This window comes from Hippocampus bargibanti, linkage group LG02 (genome assembly GCF_051943395.1).
Source record: "Hippocampus bargibanti isolate YZ-2025 linkage group LG02, ASM5194339v1, whole genome shotgun sequence".
In the NCBI taxonomy this organism is placed as follows: domain Eukaryota; kingdom Metazoa; phylum Chordata; class Actinopteri; order Syngnathiformes; family Syngnathidae; genus Hippocampus; species Hippocampus bargibanti.
The window spans coordinates 25,542,207-25,562,291 of NC_142735.1; the positions used below are offsets into that span (position 1 = coordinate 25,542,207).

The 20,085-nt window shown below is 45.9% G+C and overlaps 1 protein-coding gene across 1 annotated transcript; it reads left to right on the forward strand.

Moving 5' to 3' along the window:
* The first annotated feature begins 697 nt into the window (after positions 1 to 697).
* On the forward strand, positions 698 to 17,835 carry per1b (period circadian clock 1b). The gene is made up of 20 exons (XM_088990498.1): positions 698 to 854; positions 5,182 to 5,865; positions 5,936 to 6,189; positions 7,110 to 7,231; positions 7,301 to 7,502; positions 7,601 to 7,795; positions 9,730 to 9,808; positions 9,945 to 10,051; positions 10,123 to 10,276; positions 10,345 to 10,618; positions 10,705 to 10,813; positions 11,364 to 11,526; positions 11,601 to 11,716; positions 11,799 to 11,936; positions 12,544 to 12,912; positions 12,972 to 13,705; positions 14,885 to 15,071; positions 15,152 to 15,356; positions 15,432 to 15,582; positions 16,750 to 17,835. The coding sequence occupies exons 2-20, from the start codon at positions 5,495 to 5,497 to the stop codon at positions 17,041 to 17,043; spliced, it is 4,224 nt and encodes a 1,407-aa protein (XP_088846624.1). The 5' UTR covers positions 698 to 854; positions 5,182 to 5,494; the 3' UTR covers positions 17,044 to 17,835.
* The last annotated feature ends 2,250 nt before the right edge of the window (positions 17,836 to 20,085 follow it).

Sequence of the window (20,085 nt, forward strand, 5' to 3'; positions counted from 1 at the left end):
GCGTGGAAGCGTGCAAAATTATTTAGAAACAGTTCAAACACCAAATGTAAATGCATGTGTGTGTAAAATAATTTATTTGTTGTGGTGCTATGGTTTAATACTATATGAGTCACCTATTTACTCCCTGACACAGCTGTAGTCGCCCTAGATCTGCTCTGTTTACAGCCACAGAAGTGCCACACCGCCTGCCACGAGCTTGTGGAGTGGGGGAGCAGAACAAATGACGTCAGCAACAGGGCGCACGTTGAAATGAGCCTGCACTGCCCGTTCGACGGAAAGTGGAAATTGCCCTTGACATGTGTATAGGCATAAAATACCGAATACTGATATTTTTCAGTTGTATTTGTTGAGCAAGAGTAAAAAACACAAAGGAAATACACAGTTGTGAAGCGAAAACGTAGAAAAATCCCCTTTTGAAATATGTTTGGACGACAAACTTTTGGTATTACGGTAACCAAAGACCCATAGCTACGCCCTCTCACGTTTCCGCGCTGTTTGGAAATGAACTCGGGCGCAGTCTGTTTGCAACGTGACAAGCGAGCCCCGTGCTCCAAGCCACGCCCCGCTCGTCCAATGGAATGGGCTCGGTGACTTTTATGGGCGTGACATGAGCGATTCCAACGTCCAATGGGGGACGTCCGATTCCCTCCCCCATGCATCCTCACGTGTATTGGCGCGCGTACACTCCTGTCTGGTGGGCTGGGACGAGTAGGAATCGCAAAATGTCGATTGAGAACACAACTGCTTGCACACACGCAGTCACTGCCCCTGGGGATATTTGATGCTTTGACACGATGTTTTGGATACGTGTAATATAAGATCGGCTGATATTTCTTCAAAGGAGATTTTAAAAGGTACGTTGTCGACTTTTGAGTTCGGTTCTTCTGCTTGGCTGCTAGACTGACGGCTAGCGTGCTAACAGGCCAGCCGTCAGTCAACCAGGATAATAACAAATAGCACAGAAACCTATCCTTACAGTGTACGATATTAATTTAAAGATAGAATACATATCGAGAAATAGTTTGTTTGTTTTTTCCTCGGGGTGTTTTAAGTAAGTGCTCAATTTTAAAATGTAATTTTACAGAAACAAATGTGACTTTCACACTTGACAGTGCTCTATCTTGCAACCAGTGTGCATTGTAAATCATTAAGGCCCTCCGGTCGATTGTTTCACTGTATTTTATCATCGGCAGCAAACTCATCCCTTAAATTTGTCTTAAATTTCAGTAATTTGTAAATAAAATAATCATCACTGTGGATTAACAAATTGATGTCGGTTTGTCGGTGTTTACAGGTGGAAACTGTTGTCTGACACGTAGAGCAAGATGCGTTTACCTTTAACATAAGAGAAACAAAACAGTGATTTGACCACGTTATTCAAACACAGTCTTTGTACTGTACTGTTTTCTATTTTGGAATCTTCCGTTCGCTCCTTTTTAATTTATTACAGCCTGGTGAATGTGAACTGGTAGAAAACTTTGTTACAAATAGCTTTCATCTATCCGTAGACCCCGCAATCCTGCACGACAATCAAAACATGTAGCGAGTTTTAACGTATTGCGCATCTTGTCCCCAACTGCAACCTGTTGTTCATTGTGCCTTTGTAAAGAAGGTTCATTTTTCGGGTTTTTTATCCGCAATTGAATTCTCACACCAGGTTCAGTTGCAGCTGCAATGGGCATATGTTTTACATGTCGTGTGAAGTCTGCATGTGGCTTCAGTCCCCTAAACTTTATTTTTATCTCTATATGAGAGCTAAAATATAGGTTTTGTATCATATATCCTGAATGTGTTTTGAAACGGAAAGCAACTGCAAAGCTTTCAACCCTGATTCGAGATCAGATGGCATTCGGCCGGAATACAGGCGAGCCAGGCGAGGGGGCGGGGCTAAATCAGGCCAATGAAAGGTTGGTTGCTTTGCGGTGCGCGCTCTGATTGGTCAGGGCCGCTTGCCAATCGGGAGCCGCAAACGACAGTGGAAACCACTGCCTCGTCCACGTGCCTGCTATCCGGAGCGCTAAGGAGTTCTAGTTTGGTCTTTGCAGTCGCTTAATGTCATGGGATGCACTTGAAAATATGAATCGCGGTGTGTCTGCGGTCCAAAACCTTATAGCGGGATATGTCTTGAGTGTGCTCACATGTACGTGCAAGGTGTAGGTCCCGCCCCCCTCCAGCGTTTGCACATACACTCCTCCTCCGGTTTTGTACACAACCGGAAAAGTGTCACAAGTCAAGTGTCCACCCTGTTTGCACCATGTGCCCGTGTCTTGTCGTCTTGACACAGGCGTATGCAGACAGTGTTTTAGCATTTGCGACTGCGTGGAGAACCTGTCAGAAAGGTCGAGATATTTTTGGGCTATGCGTACTCGCATATCGGGTACATATTGGGGAATAAAAGAATGTCTGACAAGAACCCAAAGCGCACCCATGGCCTAAGCGATGAAAGCATCTGGCTTGGGCCTTGTAACCAATTCCTAGTTGACGGTTTCTTTTTTCAAAAGACAAAGCAAAAAAAACGTATTGTATATTTAAAACAGTCACATAGCTTCTGATAATTGAATTCTGGATAACTCAATAGGTACACAAACTAACATTTAGCGTCAGATGTGAAAACAAAACATTTCGACAGGTATATAACACTACTCGCTGTCATATATTCCTTATCCGCCGCAAAGAAACTTTTTCATCTCAACAAATCCTAACAAAAATGGCACTAAAAAGGTCACGCCTTACATTTGATTGATGACAATACTGTATATTTTTATGGAATACAATATTTCGGAGTGATTTTTTTTCTCATTATCTCATTCACATGCCAGATGTGCAAAAATGTGTCCACTCCAGTGCCAGGGTTTTTGTCATTGCCACTTGAATTGCAGGACCCGTATAATATTGATTTTTAGGACTACATAAACATTCAACGCACCATGAAAAAACCTTAGACTCTCTTCTTTCATCAGAAAAAGAGGTAATTCCTAAATGATATGGGTCTGGAGTTATATGAGCTTGAAATGAAGGTCGCTGTCCAAAATACAATGCAATACGTACATATCAGTTTATATTACTCTTTAACAACAGCTGAAGCTGGAACATAGCGCTAACATGGATAAAAGGGAAATGCCAACCCCTTGTGGAAGGAAACAACGTTGCCAGAGGCCATGGCCAGCGCTTTAGCAGCACCCAAACAAGAAAAAACAAAACCCGAACAAATTCGGGAATGTTGCTTTATGTCAGGGGTGTCAAAGTCATTTTTTGCCGCGGGCCACATTGTAGTAATGGTTTCCTCTCGAGGGCCGTTATGAATTTGGGGAACCCATTAGAATGTTTAAATCCCTTCAAATATTACATATAGAGCACACAGCAAATTAATGAATAACTCGTTTTCAAATCTGAAGTCAAGAATAATGACTTTTATTGTGGTTGACGTCCAAAAATATGAAATTTTGGCTCAGATTTTAGCAATCATCATGGAATTTAACAAGTTTGATTTGCTTTCGCGGGCCGAAAAAAAATGATGTGGCGGGCCGGATTTGGCCCGCGGGCCTTGACTTTGACACCTGTGCTTTATGTCATATTTTCAATTCCCGATTAGATTCATGATGGGCAGTCTTCATTTCCGTTCGGCTTTTCCCTTCGAGGGGTCGCCACAGCGAATCAGACACCTCCATCTTCAGGGGTTTAATTCGTGAATGGCAATGAATAAGTTTAAAAAAACATGTAATTTTTTTAAATTCTTGGATTAATGTCATTTCTATTAACCATCGTCAAAGTCAGCTTTATTGTCAAATATGCTAATATGCATGACAAACAGCACGGATGAAATTACTGTCCTCTTGGACCCAGCGTGCAAGGCACTTATAATGACTTTAACAAACATAATAAACATGAAAACGCCAATTTGGTTGATGGAAATGACATTAATCCAAGAATTTAAAAAAAAAAAATACATGTTTTTGTTAACTCATTCACTGCCGAATCAACCCCCTGAAGATGGAGGTGTCTGATTCGCTGTGGCGACCCATAAAATATCAGTCTCCCTCCACATTTGAGAATCTCGGGTCGCGGACATGTGAAAATCTTACACGAGCCCCGTGGAAGTCTGTGTGGGTGACAGCTGGTCTCCACACCTACCGCAATGCATATTTCCCGGCCATATTTTCCCCGTCCTCATGTCCAACTGTTTGGCTGCAGAGCACACATTTTCTCATTGTGCATCATCGCTATTCTCAAACTGAGCGCTTATTTCACACTGGACTTTGCGACGTGTGGATAAGAGGGTTGAACATTTTATCCAATTCAAATTGATATCGCAATGTCGTCAAATGCCATTTTCAAATGATCAGAATTCCAATTGCAACACAAAATCTTGCTTGTTTGTTTCAAAAGTCATGTGAAGAAGCCGTCGAAAAAAAGAATCACCTGTTTTTTTTTCATAATCCCCAAACTGTTCAGAATCAAAATCAACCAGCCTCAGTGTCCCAGTTCACGTTGTTTCTCAAGTTACATAATAGCTCACACTCACAAGGCGTTCAAGCCGCCACTGGCCATTGTGACACGACAGTTTGCGTACATGACCAAATTCTACTTTCTAAAGACGGAGTTGTCGGGTCATGCGGGTGCATCAATTTGAATGGAGTGACGCCCGGGATGTCGTCTTCTTTACGTCTGTTGGGGTTTAAGGGATTACGGAGGCGTCTCCCTTCCCCAAGGAATAAATAGCAGTAGACTTTCACTTGCGTAGGTGGTGTCCAGATATACACCTGAGGATGCAAACTTCTGTTTATTAGCACACAGCAGATTATCTATTACAGACTTCCCCCCACCCCCCTTGTTTGTAATTGATTGTCCTCTGGGTCAAAGGGGCCTAAGCTATGACGACTGACATGTCCGCTTTTTCTATAAGGAGACGCGAGTGTACGCATTTGTAGTTTGGAAATAGAAATGGGCCTTATGTTCTCAAAAGCCTTTTCATTGGCGTTAATCTAACGAGCATTCGTACCTGCGCTGCGAACGGGATGAAGCCGCCGTTTGCGGGAGGCCATGGTGATGATAAACTAGCTTGTTTTTGTCCTTGTAGATAGCTAGCGAAACGCGCTTGTCGTTGCGCAACACTGCACGTTCCGTCTGAAGTCAAAATTTTTTTTGCGTTCTTTGCCCAATTCTGTTCGTTTGTGTTTTTAGGTGGCCTTGCCGTTGCCTGTAAACACATCTCAGAAGGTGAAAGGACCCAACTGTCTCTGTGCTCGTGACAACGGTGTCTCACGCAAGATGAACGCATCTCAGCCACAAATTTAACGTTTATTGATTTTTTTTTGAATTTGTATTTTTTGCACGACAAACGATGACTTTCTCCCCTCAGTCGATGACATAAGCAAGCTGTCGACTATGATTCACTTGTACGTCCACAGCAGTCCCACCTAAGTTAACGTCGTGTGGAACTGGTTCCTCGGCTGTCACCTCAAACAAGCGACGCAAGCCCCCATTCGAGTCTAGTATGAGTTATGACATCACTCAGTCAGCGGCCAGCAGCAACGCTCTGGGGCGAATGCCGAGAGCTGTCGACAAAGCCGCCGGCCAGGATGGCGACTCCAAACATTTAAAGGCCTCAAAAAGCGCCGCCGCCAATGTCTCCGCTCCGGAGCAGGGAAACCGCGGCGGGGGCGCGTCATCCCCCAGCGAAGGATCGGGAGCCGGCGATCGGCAGGAGCCCAACTCGGACGACATGGACGGCGGTCTGTCCAGCGGGAACGACTCCGGTGAGAGGGATACGGGCTCCCGCGGGCGCCAGTCCACCCGCAGCTCGCACAGTTCATCCAACGGGAAGGACTCGGGTATGATGCTGGAAACCACAGAGAGCCAAAAGAGGTACGCGGCGGAACAACTGAGTCAGCAAACGGAAGCTCGCTTTGGTCTCAACAGCTAACGCTTTTTCCAGCTCCAACTCGCAAAGCCTGTCGCCGCCGAGCGGCTCGCTGGCCTACAGCCTGCTGTCCACCAGCTCGGAACGCGACCCGCCCTCCACATCCGGATGCAGCAGCAATCAATCGGCGAGGGTCCAAACCCAGAAGGAGCTCATGAAGGCCATCAAAGAGCTCAAACTGCGCTTGCCGGCGGAGCGCAAGTCCAAAGGCCACTCCAGCACTCTCAATGCACTCAAGTACGCCCTGCAATGTGTCCGACAAGTTCGAGGTGAGGTCCATTTTTTAATCCATTCAACAGATGAATAAACGGCTCTTACGTTATCCTCTCAGGGAAATTAAATTGTCACTCTGGCAAAATTCACACATTTGTGCACATTACTTCCTTCTGCCCTGTAGGTCTTTTTTTTTAAACGAGTGCCATGTTTTCCACACTATAAGGCACACCTGATTAAATGCTGTGTCTTAATTTTTTCCCATATATAAGGCAATCAAACCTCTGAAGATGGAGGTCACTGATTCGCTGTAGCGACCCCTAGATGGGAAAAGCTGAAAGGAAAAGAAGATACACATAGTATTATAAGGCGCGCCTTCAATGAATGACATCTTTTTAAACTTTTTCATATATAAGGCACACCGCGTTTTATGATGCCACAGTAGACGCTGGGGTTACGTTATGCATACATTAAACTGTTAGACTCATTTTTTACTGCGGGCCACATTGAAGTTATGGTTTGCTCTCTGGGGCTGTTATGAATTTGGAAAAGCCATTAGAATGTCTAATTCATTCACTGCCAGGGTTTTTGTTATTGTCACTCGAATTCCAGAACCCACACAATATTGAAGTTTTGGACTGCATAAACATAAAATTCAGCGTAAGAAGCCTTAGACTCTTTTCTTTCATCAGAAAAAAAAGAGTTAATTCCTAAGTTATATGGGTCTGGAGTTATCTGAGCTAGAAATGGGGGCGCCTGTACAAAATACAATACATATTGGTTTATATAGCTCTTTAATAACAGCTGAAGCTGTAACAAAGCGCTAACATGGACAAAAGGGAAATGCTGCTCCCTCGTGGAAGGGAAAAAAATTACCCGTGCTTTATCGGCACCCCCGCAAGAAAAACTTAAACCCAAACAAATTTGGGAATGTCGTTCCACCTCGCACTTTTCAATTTCTTGTTTATGTGTCCAGCCAACAAGGAATATTATCACCAGTGGAGTGTGGAAGAGTGTCACGGTTGTAGCCTGGACTTGTCCGCCTTCACCATCGAGGAGCTGGACAACATCACTTCAGAATACACACTAAAGAACACGGTAAGTTCAAGCTTAGGTGAAAATAAAGTCATCATTCCAATGTCTAAATGGATTCCTTCCATTTCTCAGGACACCTTCTCAATGGCGGTTTCGTTCCTGTCCGGGAAAGTGGTCTACGTGTCACCTCAGGGATCGTCAGTGTTGCGCTGTAAGCCGGAGTGTCTCCAAGGGACCATGTTTTCAGAGCTTTTGGCTCCACAAGACATCAGCACTTTTTACAGCGGCACGGCGCCTTGCCGCCTGCCCTTGTGGGCATCCTGCATCGGATCTGGTGAGCGCGGCGGACGGGGGAAATGCTAGCGCGAGTACCACCTATCTCGACCGTTTAGCGATCACCTTTGACTGTCCCCCTATTGCTTCCTCCATCAGCCTCGCCCGCAATGGACTGCACTCAAGAAAAGTCCATGTTCTGTCGAATCAGCGCAGACAGGACACAGGGCGGTGAGATGCGCTATTATCCCTTTCGCCTGACGCCCTACCAGCTGACAATCAGAGATTCAGATAACGCCGAACCGCAGCCGTGTTGCCTGCTCATTGCGGAGAGGGTCCACTCTGGATACGAGGGTAATATTCACCTTGTAATTCTATTACTGTCGTACTTGGCAGACATAAAGCATTGGGACCATACGTCACATTTCTTTCATTGAAAAAAACTCGCGGAATACCACTTCCTGAATGTGTGGGAAAAAAAAGATTCTTTTATGAATTGTAATATTGTTCCTCTTCGCGTTTTTTGTTTAAGATAGAAAAATAGTGCAATATTATCACACATGGAATGGGAATCTAACCAGCTCTAATTCAATCTTTGGTGCATTCATTTGAACTCATTCACTACCAGACAATGTGCAAAAATGCGTCCACCCCAGTGCCAGGGGAATTGTCATTGTCACTCTGATTGCACGACCCACAGAATATTGACTTTTAGGACTACATAAACATTCAATTCAGCGTAAGAAACCGTAGAGTCTCTTCTTGTATCAGAAAAAGTTAATTCCTAAATTATATGGGTCTGGAGTTATATGAGCATGAAATGGGGGCAGCTGTACAAAATACAATACATATATATTCATTTATAGAGCGCTTTAACAACAGCTGAAGCAGTAACAAAGCGCTAACGTGGACAAAAAGAAAATGCTGCGCCCTCGTAGAAGGGAAAAAACATTGCCAAAGGTTTGATCAGCGCTTTATCGACCCACCCCCATTCCTCCAACAGGAAAAAACAAAACAACAAATTCGCTAATGGCGTCCATGCCACACTTTTCAATTCCCGAATACAATCGAGAATGGCAGCAAATGAGTTATTGGCAAGTAAAATAGTCAATTTTAAAATTTAACTTGTCGGGGCTGTTTATTTTAAATATGTATTTATTTTATTTTAGTAATGTGTGTTTGTTTAATTGGTTGTGTCATTGTTTGTATGTTGGTTTGGTTGAGTTTGTGTTTATGTATTTATGTTTTATTTATTAATGCATGTATTTATTTATGTATGTGTTTGTTTATTTGTTTAGGCTCTAATTCCAACATCACTCAAAAGCATTTTCTGCTCAACGAATAACTTTTTTGAAGTACACAACAATGTCATGTGCTGTCAATTCTGCGATTGACTGCAAAGACTCATTGTATTGTGTGATTGGCTGGATACCCATCACTTATTGATAGTGAAAAAAAGTTATATTAGATTAGCCTTTATTAGTCTTTCAATGGAGAAATTTACAGCATTCACAGCAGCAAAGTTATGTAAGGAAGAGGCAATTAAAGGATGACATAGAAAAACAAAATACAGGAGCTGCTCTCATAATAATAATAATAATAATAATAATAATAATAATACATTTCATTTATAAGGCAGCCACTGTGGTGGCGTCATCTTAAAGTCAAAACAACAAAATATATCATTAAAATATCAAATATATCAATCACTCATTTGCAGTGCCTTCATTGCGCCTTGGATAGGTTTTTATTGTGTGCTGAGTCTAAGACCAGTACGCAGTGGAGCGGTTTAGAACCCTGTCGTTGTTCTGCCTAGCTTCTGAAACTTTGCTTGTCTGCAAGCATGAGGCAATTTCCTAGCTTTCTGCTGCTTCTTATTGGTACGGCAGAGTACTACACAATTACAATGTCATAGTGTTGGATAATTTCCCGCACAAGGTTTGAAAAACACTAAATTAGGGAATTAAGAGTGAACCGCGAGCACGTTTGACATTCTTGATTTCACAACAGCTGCTCCGCACGGATAACGAACGTTATGTCACACTAACCTGGCCCTCGCCGCCCCACAAAACGCTTCTCATCTCGGGCGTGCGCCGTCTCCACGCGTTTTGCCTCACGTGGTCGCGGGAAGGCGACAACACGCGACGCGTCCCTTTGAAACACGCAGATTTCATTCTATACGGCTCATACACATACCCGTGATCGCTGACATGTGAGCGTTGGGCTTATGTCTAAACATGCCTCCCCCCTCCCTTCCTCTCTCCTTCTCTGGCATCTTCTCCCGCCAGCACCTCGCATCCCTCCCGACAAGAGGATCTTCACCACCAGTCACACGCCTAGCTGCCTCTTCCAGGAAGTCGACGAGAGGTCAGTTTGCTCACCTTTGACGCCGCTGCCTTCTGCCGCGTTACAGTGCCATCTGCGCTCTGCTAGCTGCCATTCTCAATCCATTCCACCCCTTCCTTCGCCACCCTGTTATGTATTGATGATGACTTCCGCGCAGGGCGGTGCCATTGTTGGGATACCTCCCGCAGGACTTGGTGGGAACCCCGACTTTGCTTTACATCCACCCGGATGACAGGCCCACCATGGTGGCCATTCACGAAAAAAGTAAGTGGAACCTTTAAAATGGCGTCACAAAATCCCCCGCCGCCATCTTTCTGATCATCGTCTCCCGACAGTCTTTCAGTTCGCCGGGCAACCGTTTGAGTATTCACCGTTGAGGATGTGCGCCCGCAGCGGCGAATATTTAACCATCGACACCAGCTGGTCTTCCTTTGTCAACCCTTGGAGCCGCAAGGTGGCTTTCATTGTGGGGCGCCACAAAGTCCGAACGTAAGCCGCCGCTTCGCCAAGTAACCGCGTACGAGATCCAAAAGGTGACATTTTCTCTTTTTTACCAGGAGCCCACTGAACGAGGACGTGTTCACGGCGCCGGGCTGCGAGGGCCGCGCCACCACACCCGACATAGTCCAGCTCAGCGAGCAGATCCACCGTCTCCTGGTGCAGCCGGTGCACAGCGGCGGGTCTCAGGGTTACAGCTCGCTAGGCTCCAGCGGGTCCCGGGGGTCCCGCCACTCACAACCGCAGCATCTCAGCGCCTCGGCTGGCTCCTCCAGCGACAGCAACGGACCCGCTCTGGACGACGGCGCTGCTGCGGTTGTTTTACACAAGCCTGTGAGTTGCTCAATCGTAATCCCCCCACGGGCCGCCAGCCCCGCCAGTCCAAGTATGCTCATTGCGGTTGCATTTAATTGCGCCAGATGACCTTCCAGCAAATCTGCAAAGATGTTCACATGGTCAAGACAAACGGACAGCAAGTTTTCATCGAGTCCCGGAACAGGCCGCTGGCGAGAAAAAACACCGGCGCAGGTACGGTGTGAATGATACAGACGCTCCTCACCTTAGGAACGAGCGGTCGTTTGGAAGGTGAATTTGTCTGTAAGTTGCTTCGGGGCTATATTTTGTCAAGAATGTATGTGTCGGTCAAACACTGGACGAGGAAGTATAAAACATGGACGCTCTAACATTCGTAAAGTAAATGCACACCTACTGTAGTACGACGACTTGGGTCTTCAGTAAGCCATTACTCTTGCTGCTGGCACGTAATTATTGAATTATGCGCCTGTAGCCATTAACTTTTATCATCTGGTATGAGGGATTTCATCCCTGCTCACATACTCCACACAGCCAATCGCAAGCAAGCTCGGTCGGAAAAAAGGCGCGCAATACAAAATGTAACTTGCAGCATCTGTGTTCCAACATTTTTTTGACATACTGTACTCGTAAAAATGTTCGTATGTGTCGTTATTCGAAACTCAAATGTTCGTAAGTTGGGGAGCGTCTGCAAAGAAATATATAAAACCCTGGCTATGATTCATACAGCAAAACGGCTCTGATGTGGCGCGTTTGTTTATTTTAGACGCCACGAGCGGTCTCAGAAGCATCAACAGTGACCCCGTCCGCGGCCTCATTGCTGACATGACCAAACCGCTGAAAGATTTGGTGCCTGCGCCGCTCATCCAGAAAGAATCCCCTCCCGGATATTCTTACCAACAAATCAACTGTCTGGACAGCATCATAAGGTAATGGGCGGAATTCCAGTCAGCTTTTCGTTTGACTTTACAATCCATACCAAGTGAATCACACGCCATTCCAGGTACTTGGAGAGCTGCAACATCCCCAACACGATCAAAAGAAAGTGCGGTTCCTCTTCCTGCACGTCCGCTTCGGATGAAGACAAGCAGCAGCAGGAAGTCGGCGGGAATGCCAAAGGTCAGTGTTTGGATTTATTCCGTCGCTGTCCGTCCCGTACGTCGTGTGACATTTGTGACTTTCCCTCCTGCGGGTGCGTCAGTGAGCCTGGTAGGCGACGCCCCCCCGCTGCCCCCACTGACGTTGGCCATGAAGGCGGAGAGTGTGGCCTCCGTCACGTCCCAATGTAGCTTCAGTAGCACCATCGTGCACGTGGGAGATAAGAAGCCGCCTGAATCAGGTTAGAAAACGCCGCAGTTGTTAGAAGGTCTCTGGAGGGGGGGGGGGGGGGGGGTCATGTTTTTTTTCAGAAGCAGAATCATCTTTATTGGCCAAGTATGGAGAACACACAAGGAATTTGTCTCTAGTAGAACACGCTGCACTAGTAACATCTTAAGAAAAATTGAGGCACTATAAAGTTCTATTTGGGTTACTGTTTAGTGAGTGGGCTTGGGGGAAGAAGCTGTTTAAATGTCTGCTGGATTTGGTGCGCATGGATCGATAGCGTTTGCCTGAGGGGAGTAGCTGGAAAAGGTGGTGGGCAGGGTGCGGCGGGTCCAGTAGGATTTTCCGCGCCCTTGTTTTAATTCTTGCAGTGTGCAAGTCCCGGAGAGTGGGTAGGGCGGTGCCAATGATTTTTCCGGCCGTCCAAACTGTCCGTTGAAGTCAGATTTTGTCCATTTTTGTGGTGGCCCCGAAGCAAACGGTGATGGAAGAACACAGGATGGACTCGATGACAGCCGTGTAGAAATGTTGTAGCACCTCCTGTGGCAGTTTCAACACTGTTCATCCTGACAAAGTACCACACAAATAAAAGTTGGTTGACTCGAACATTTTTTGTTTGACAGACATCGTGATGGAGGAGGCTCCAAGCACTCCAACGAACGCTCCCCCGACACCCGCCCCAACTGCGCTCTCAAGCGGCCCTGCCCCCATCTCCATTCTTCCTCCCCCGCCTCCTCCTATCGCTCCCCTCCCTCAAGCGACACCGCCAACCCAGCCGGCGAAGGACAGCCGGCACGGCGGGGGCGGCGCGGCGTTGGCAGGCGGGGGCGGCCGGCTGGGTCTGACGAAGGAGGTGCTGTCGGCGCACACGCAGCAGGAGGAGCAGGCCTTCCTCGACCGCTTCAAGGACCTCAGCAAGCTGCGCGTCTTCGATCAGACAGCGTCGTCCACCGTGCGCTGCCACACACCCGCCGGCAACCCTCTGGCGCGAGGTATGCTCTTCACTTTGGCGGCGCGCCGGTTTCCAAACTAATCGTGGCGTGTCCTCTAGGTGTGCGTTGTTCTCGCGACTACCCGGCCGCGGGGGGCGGCTCCAGTCACAGATGCGGACGTGGCGGGAAGCGGCTAAAGCACCAGGAGCCCTCTGACAGAGTGGCAGCCGGGCCCCTCAACGTGCCGATGGGACCCCCCACTAACTCGTCGTCCTGGCCGTCAGTTTGCTCTCAGCCCAGCCATCCCTCGGCCCCGTTCGCGCCCGGCATGGTTCCCATCTACCCGGTCTACCCGCCGCCCTTAGCCGTGCCGGATGCCTCGCGTTTCCCGCCGGCGCCGATGGTGCCCCCCATGATGGCCTTGGTTCTTCCCAACTACATGTTCCCCCCGATGGGGGCGCCCATCTCCCAGCAAGGCGCCGCCACGCCCTTGCCGTTTTTCAATCAAAACTTGAATTACCCCGCCGCCCCCCAACCCCCCGTCCCCGCGGCCGTTTGCAACCCTGCGTCCATTCCCGGCATGGGTGCGCCATCTCGGAGCAGCACCCCACAGTCCTGCGCTCAGACCCCCGCCGATCGCGAGGGTGCAGAGTCCCCCCTTTTCCAGTCCCGGTGCTCCTCCCCCCTGAATTTGTTGCAGCTGGAAGAGTCCCCGAGCAACCGGTTAGAGTCCGCCACCGCGCTGGCGGCCGCCGGGCAGCAGGCTCCGCCCACCGGGCAGGGCGGCCCCGCGGGGGTGCAGGGCTCAGCCGATCAGAGAAACTCTGAGGATAACACCAAGGAGAATGAAAATGTAAGTTCGGTGTTCATTGTGGATGTGCGAAACTCATTTTTTGCCGCGGGCCACATTGTCGTTACGTTTGCTCTCGGGGGCCGTTATGAATTTGGGGAAACCAGGGGAAGGTTTCATCCCCTCCACATATTACATCCACAATACATAACAAATTAATGAATAACTTGATTTCCAATTTAAAGTCAAGAATAATGACTGTTATTGTGGTTTACAGACGACAATTTGAAATTTTGACTTGAAGTTTCGCAAGCATCATGGCGATTGCTTGATTTGCTTTCCCGGGAAGAATAAAATGATGTGGCGGGCCAAATTTTGCCCCCGGGCCTCGAATTTGCCACCTGTGTGCTACATCGACATTTGTGTTTGTTTATGTGTGAGTGTGTGTGGGCATGTGTGTATTACAAACTGTAGTTAAATCTGGATCATATGACAGATGTTATAGAAAAAAAAAAAAATTATTCAGCGCCATTCCCAAATTTATTCGGGAATTGAAAATGTGACGTAGAGCGCCATTCCCGAATTAGTTTGGGTTTTGTTTTTTCTTGCTTGGGTGCCGATAAAGCGGTGGCCAAACCTCTGGCAATGTTTTTTTTTTTTTCCTTCCACAAGAGGGCAACATTTCCTTTTTTCCCATGTTAGTAAACCAATATGTATTGCATTTTTTGTACAGCCGCCCTAATTTCAAGATAATATAACTGCAGACCCATATAATTAAGGAAATAATTGTTTGTTTCTGATGAAAGAAGAGAACCTATTTTTTCTTACTCTGCATTGAATGTTTATGTCGTCCTAAAACTCACTATTCTGTGGGTCCTGGAAGTTCACTGACAATGACAAAAACCCTGGCACTGGAGTGAATACATTTTTGCACATCGTCTGGCAGTGAATGAGTTAACAAATATAATAAGGTAAAATTGGAAAGCAAAATTCTGACTGATTTGGATGGAAAAAATGGAAGAAAAAAATCCTACTACTGTATTATAAAATAAATAAATAGGCCAAGGCGAAGCATTTTGGGGGGGAATACAAACCTGCTCTAAAACTAAATGAAAACAAATGCCATTTTTAAAGAAAGGTCAAGCGAACTAAAAATACTATTCTGAAAATTCCCAAATTATTCTAACCTCAACCCCCCCCCCCCACCTCAAAATGGAGTATTGACCTTTCTTTGCATCACAGGGGGAAGCGAACGAGTCCAACAACGACGCCATGTCGACTTCCAGCGACCTGCTGGACTTGCTTCTGCAGGAAGACTCGCGCTCGGGAACCGGCTCTGCTGCCTCCGGATCTGGGTCATCGGGCACCAGATCTTCGGGTTCCGGCTCAGGCTCCAACGGATGCTGCTCCTCCGGCACGAGTGGCACCAGTGAGTAGAACGCCTTCACCATTGTTGAATGATCGATCGTTCAAGAGTACAGATACATTTCTACTTGGGATTCCATGTAGGTAGCAGCCAGGGCAGCCATACCAGCAAATATTTCGGTAGCATCGACTCACTGGAAAACGACCACGCCCGCAAGCAACCAGCGGGGGGCAGCGGTGGCGACAGCGGCGAGGAGCAGTTCATCAAATGCGTCCTGCAAGACCCCATTTGGCTTCTGATGGCCAACGCTGACGAGAAGGTCATGATGACCTACCAGCTGCCTATCAGGTACCGCCGTCAGACATAAAAGGGATCCGTTTGTCTGCGTGATGTCACGTGACCTTAACCCCCGCGCTGCAACAGGGACGTGGAGGCGGTGCTGCGTGAGGATCGCGATGCGCTGAGGAGCATGCAGAAGCATCAGCCTCGCTTTACGGAGGAACAGAAGAGGGAGCTGAGCCAAGTGCACCCTTGGGTGCGCACAGGACGCCTGCCAAGAGCCATCAACAGCTCTGTGAGTAGGACAGACTTGAGCTGCTTTTATGTTGTTTTCAGAAGGGGCTGAAACCATTGAATAAATACATACATACATACATACATACATACATACATACATACATACATACATACATACATACATACATACATACATACATACATACATACATACATAATGAATGAATAGATTGATAGATAAATAAAATAATTAATTAATAGCTGGATAAATAAATAGATCGATGGATAAATCAATTCATATTTATTATCAATAACTGTCCTTAAGTGAAGGGAAAGCTGTCATTTTTGTATTGATTGTACCAGGAAGCGGTGGTTGACGTTTTGAGTTGAGAAAATTGTGCACATTCAACTTGTTCCCTGCCATTCCTGAATTTATTCCGGAATTGAAAAGCGTGACGTGGAGCGCCATTCCCAAATTTTTTCGGGTTTTGTTTTGTTTTTTTTATGTTGGTGCCGATAAAGCACTGGTCAGACCTCTGTCCAGGTTTTTGCCTTCTACGAGGGGACATCATTTTCTTTTCGTCCATGTTAGCGCTTTGTTGTTAAAGCACTAAATAAATAATACATATGTATTATATTGTATTTTGTACAGCCGCCCCAAGCTCATATAACTCCAGACCCATATAATTTAGGAATGAACTTTTTTTTCTGATGAAAGAAGACAGTCTAAGGTTTCTTAAGCTGCGTTGAATGTTAATGTAGTCCTAAAACTCAAAATTCTGTGGGTCCTGGAATTTTTGCGAAAATGACGAAAACCCCGGCACTGGAGTGGACACATTTTTGTACATCGTCTAGCAGTGAATGAGTTAAAAATAACCTCTAAACATTGATAGCTAATTTAAGGTTTATTACTTCTCCCAATTAAATAAAATAACATCATGTAATGCCCCCATAAGTGTTCCAGGATAAAATAAAGTGGTCAGTACACTTTCAATTAACTCTCATTTGTCGACACACACGTCACTAACCAGTCTAGACGTCACCTTTTAAAGCCTCAATATTATCATGTAAAATGGGAGCATCTCTTTGCCAAATCATGACTCAGCTGCACTCACTTCCAATTTGGTGGTGACGCCACATAACATGCTTATTTTTTGTTCATTTCTGTCATTTAGGCCTCGGGTTTTGTACGTATGACTCAGACGTCTTCTTGTACCCCCCTCAGGGCTGCGCTGGTTGCAAGTCTCCCGCGTCGGTCCGCCACGCCGCCCCTTTCGACGTGGAGATCCACGAGATGGAGCTTTGCAGCATGCTGAAGTCGCCAAAGGAGGGCCCTACCAAGGTCAATAAAAGCTCGTCGGAGGCCGCCATGGATGAACGTCCCCCTGACAAGGAGGACGGCGAAGATGACGAGGAAGACGAGGCGGAGGAAGAAGAAGGCAAAACGCAAGAAAGCGGCCAAGTGGTGAACGCAGACGAATTCGGAGCCACGTCGGGGGTGGCGGATTACACCGCTTAACCGCCGCTGTCCAACATGAATCACTAAGTCAGCGGCCAAAGATGAAACCTTAAAGCACTACTTTTTATAGCTTTTAATGTGTACCTTCCCGAAGTACACCTACGGTGACATTACGACGCAAGATGAGCGAGACGGTCGCCACGTTTGAGCACTCTGATTTACGACTCCTTGTCTCAGCGAATTTCTGACTGTCGCTAATGTCTTATGACATCACACGAGAGGCGCCACGGACTCCACACGATGCGCCTTCCACCTCCTCTCTTGTCTGTCGTATTTATTTTGGGAGAAAGACACGTCACCAAAAAAAGAAAATATTAACAAAAAGCACCTTTGATGTACAGATCATGCCCCATGTGATGTTCACGTCCGTGACGTCTGGCTCTGAATGTCGCTGGGGTTCGGCTTCTCTGTTGCTCCTTCTCACTTCGGCTCGTATACATAAATCGGACTCGAAATGCACAGCACCGCGAAAGGCACGCTGAGTTTATTTTGTAAAAATGTGTATATTTTTATATGTTCACAAATTGCAATTTGACATTGATGACTGGTCCGAGCTGTGTGATATTGAAAAGGTTGATTCAAGCAGCACTCGCTTGAGGTGCAGGAAAGTGTAGGGAAGTGCTTTTTTTGCAAAAGGATTAAAAAAAAAAAAAAGTCCCGTTGATGTTTTTTCCTTTTTGTTTCTGTCATGGTCATGTGATATTTTGCTTCTTCATGGCATTGCTGCTGTGTATGAAAGCTGCTCAATATTTTTGTGAAATTCTTTGTACAATAAAAGGACTTGAAATGTGATTTTCTTTCCTTCCTACGTTTCTCTTTTTTCCATCACCATTTCTAGTAAAATTATCTGCACTGAATTTCATTGCGGGGTTTGGCTGGTGTGGACACAAGCAAGTGTCCTGAGCAAGCAAGAAGCTGCTGTATTGATTGTAAATGCAGATGTGGTTTGAAGCCACAGCTTTAAAAAAGACAAAAGGAATGCCCTTGTTTAGACAAACCAAGCAGGCCAAATATACTGCACGAGTGCATGTCTTGACAATAGTGACCATACGAGCGAGAGTGGCTGCCTTTCCAGCATCTCCTGTATTTTTGTTTTTCTACTTCTTTCTTTCCTTTCCTCTTCCTGTCATAACTTTGCTGCTGTGTTACTTCAGGGTAGAGTGAATGCTGGTGCGAATGGCTGCCGCTGCTCACGCGCACAAAAAAATCCCATGACTGTAAAGTGTCCTTGACAGTTTTGAAAGGCGCTTAGAAAATTTATTATTATTATTATTATTATTATTATTATTATTATTATTATTATATGATTCAGGGGAAAGGAAGCGCCCACCCTGCTCCCCAAGCTCACGAATCCAGACAACATTTATTTGAGACGACTTCATTGACAACTCATATTAGAGCCTCTCACGAGACTTCTGATAGTTCCTGACCACGGACCGGCATCGTCGAGAAGACTGGGACGAGTGGTGTGTCGTTCGCGAACCAAATGGCAGTTGTAGCCGGCTCTTTTAAGTGAACGACTGGAGCCGACTTTTAATATGGAGCCGCTTGAGGAACCAACTTCTTTCTCCGCCCCCTTCAGTTGAAGCCACATGTGATTGGTCAAAATCCGTGGTAAAAGACTGCACACACACACACACACACACACACACACACACACACACACACACACACACACACACACACACACACACACACACACACACACACACACACACACACACACACACACACAGGTTACTTGAACTTTCCCCACCTTTTTTGTGACGTTAAAAAACACATGGTTTATATTCCGGATAACTCTAATTAGTTGAATCAAACAAAAACAATCAGATACATAACTAAATAACCCGTACTTACGACCATGACCGCCAGACCCTTTTTTTTTTACTTCTACGGCTGCCACCGCTACAGCCAGCAACGCGACAGAGACACAACACAAAGCGCTGGTCCCAAAAAGAGGACTATGGGAATAATCAAAAATAAAGAATACCAAAAACGACGAGTAGGGGGTGGTCAATGGGAAACCGGACAATGGCGAGAAGCAACTCGCACACGGTGGTGCATAAACGGAACAATCCCTCTTTTTACTTGGTGGTTCTCCCATGCTAACTTCTACGTTATAACTAGTTGATTCCTCGATTGCAACACAAATGCGGGACTTCAAATACAGAAACGGAAATACAAAATCAAACGAAAACAATGTGACCCGCAAACGCATATCATGCTTCATCGACAAAGACTCGATAACCGGAGAAAATGTTTTTTATCATATAAAAGTTGTTATATCGCGTACAAAATTCAAAATGATGAAAAAAAACGTATAAAATACGGGGAAAATGTATATGTTGACAGCTATGGGTTCGTAACATGGGTTCGAAAGCGCCTCTGCCATGTAGGCTAAGACTCAACAAGTGACTTAGTATGTTATTTGACACGCCCACTTGGCTATCCATCATTGGCTGTGGATGATCACATGATATTGCTTGTCCAATCAGTGCGCTGGGAAATATAGTTCGCGGGGTAGTCAGCGCTTGGCTGTCGTGTAGTCTCTCGCACAATTAAAAAAGTATACTTATTTGTAGAAAGTTGGTTTAATTTGTCTGCCTCTAACAAAAACTTTTTTATATCTTGAATTTGAAAAAAAAAAACATTTTAATTAACATTAATCAACATGTATTTTAAAAAATGATTTATTTTTCACTCATGAAGGGTTGAATGTGCAAATTAACTGGTTAGGTTCATTCCCTCTTTAAAAAGTTAAGAACTCTTTGTTGTATAGATTTTTGGAACTATACTCACTTGTCCCATATTGGACAGCCGCTGGGGGAGGAGGGGAGTCGGTCAATATTTCACACACCCCTTCCGACATCAAATCTGCTCAACTGGAGTGTGAGCATATGAAAGGCTTTACTGTAGTATAGTGCGGTAATGAACACACATACACAACAGTGGCACTCTGTTTGACCAACATGCACACATGCACACACGCACACACGCCAAACACAAATCTGAAGAAAAAAAAAACGATATATGCAGCAT

Bases quoted from the DNA above. Each gene is read 5' to 3' on its own strand.
- per1b (XM_088990498.1), top strand. From the start codon at position 5,495: ATGAGTTATGACATCACTCAGTCAGCGGCCAGCAGCAACGCTCTGGGG. The intron at 7,232-7,300 runs GTAAGTTCAAGC...TCCATTTCTCAG, and splicing joins AATACACACTAAAGAACACG to GACACCTTCTCAATGGCGGT. The intron at 11,527-11,600 runs GTAATGGGCGGA...ACGCCATTCCAG, and splicing joins TGTCTGGACAGCATCATAAG to GTACTTGGAGAGCTGCAACA.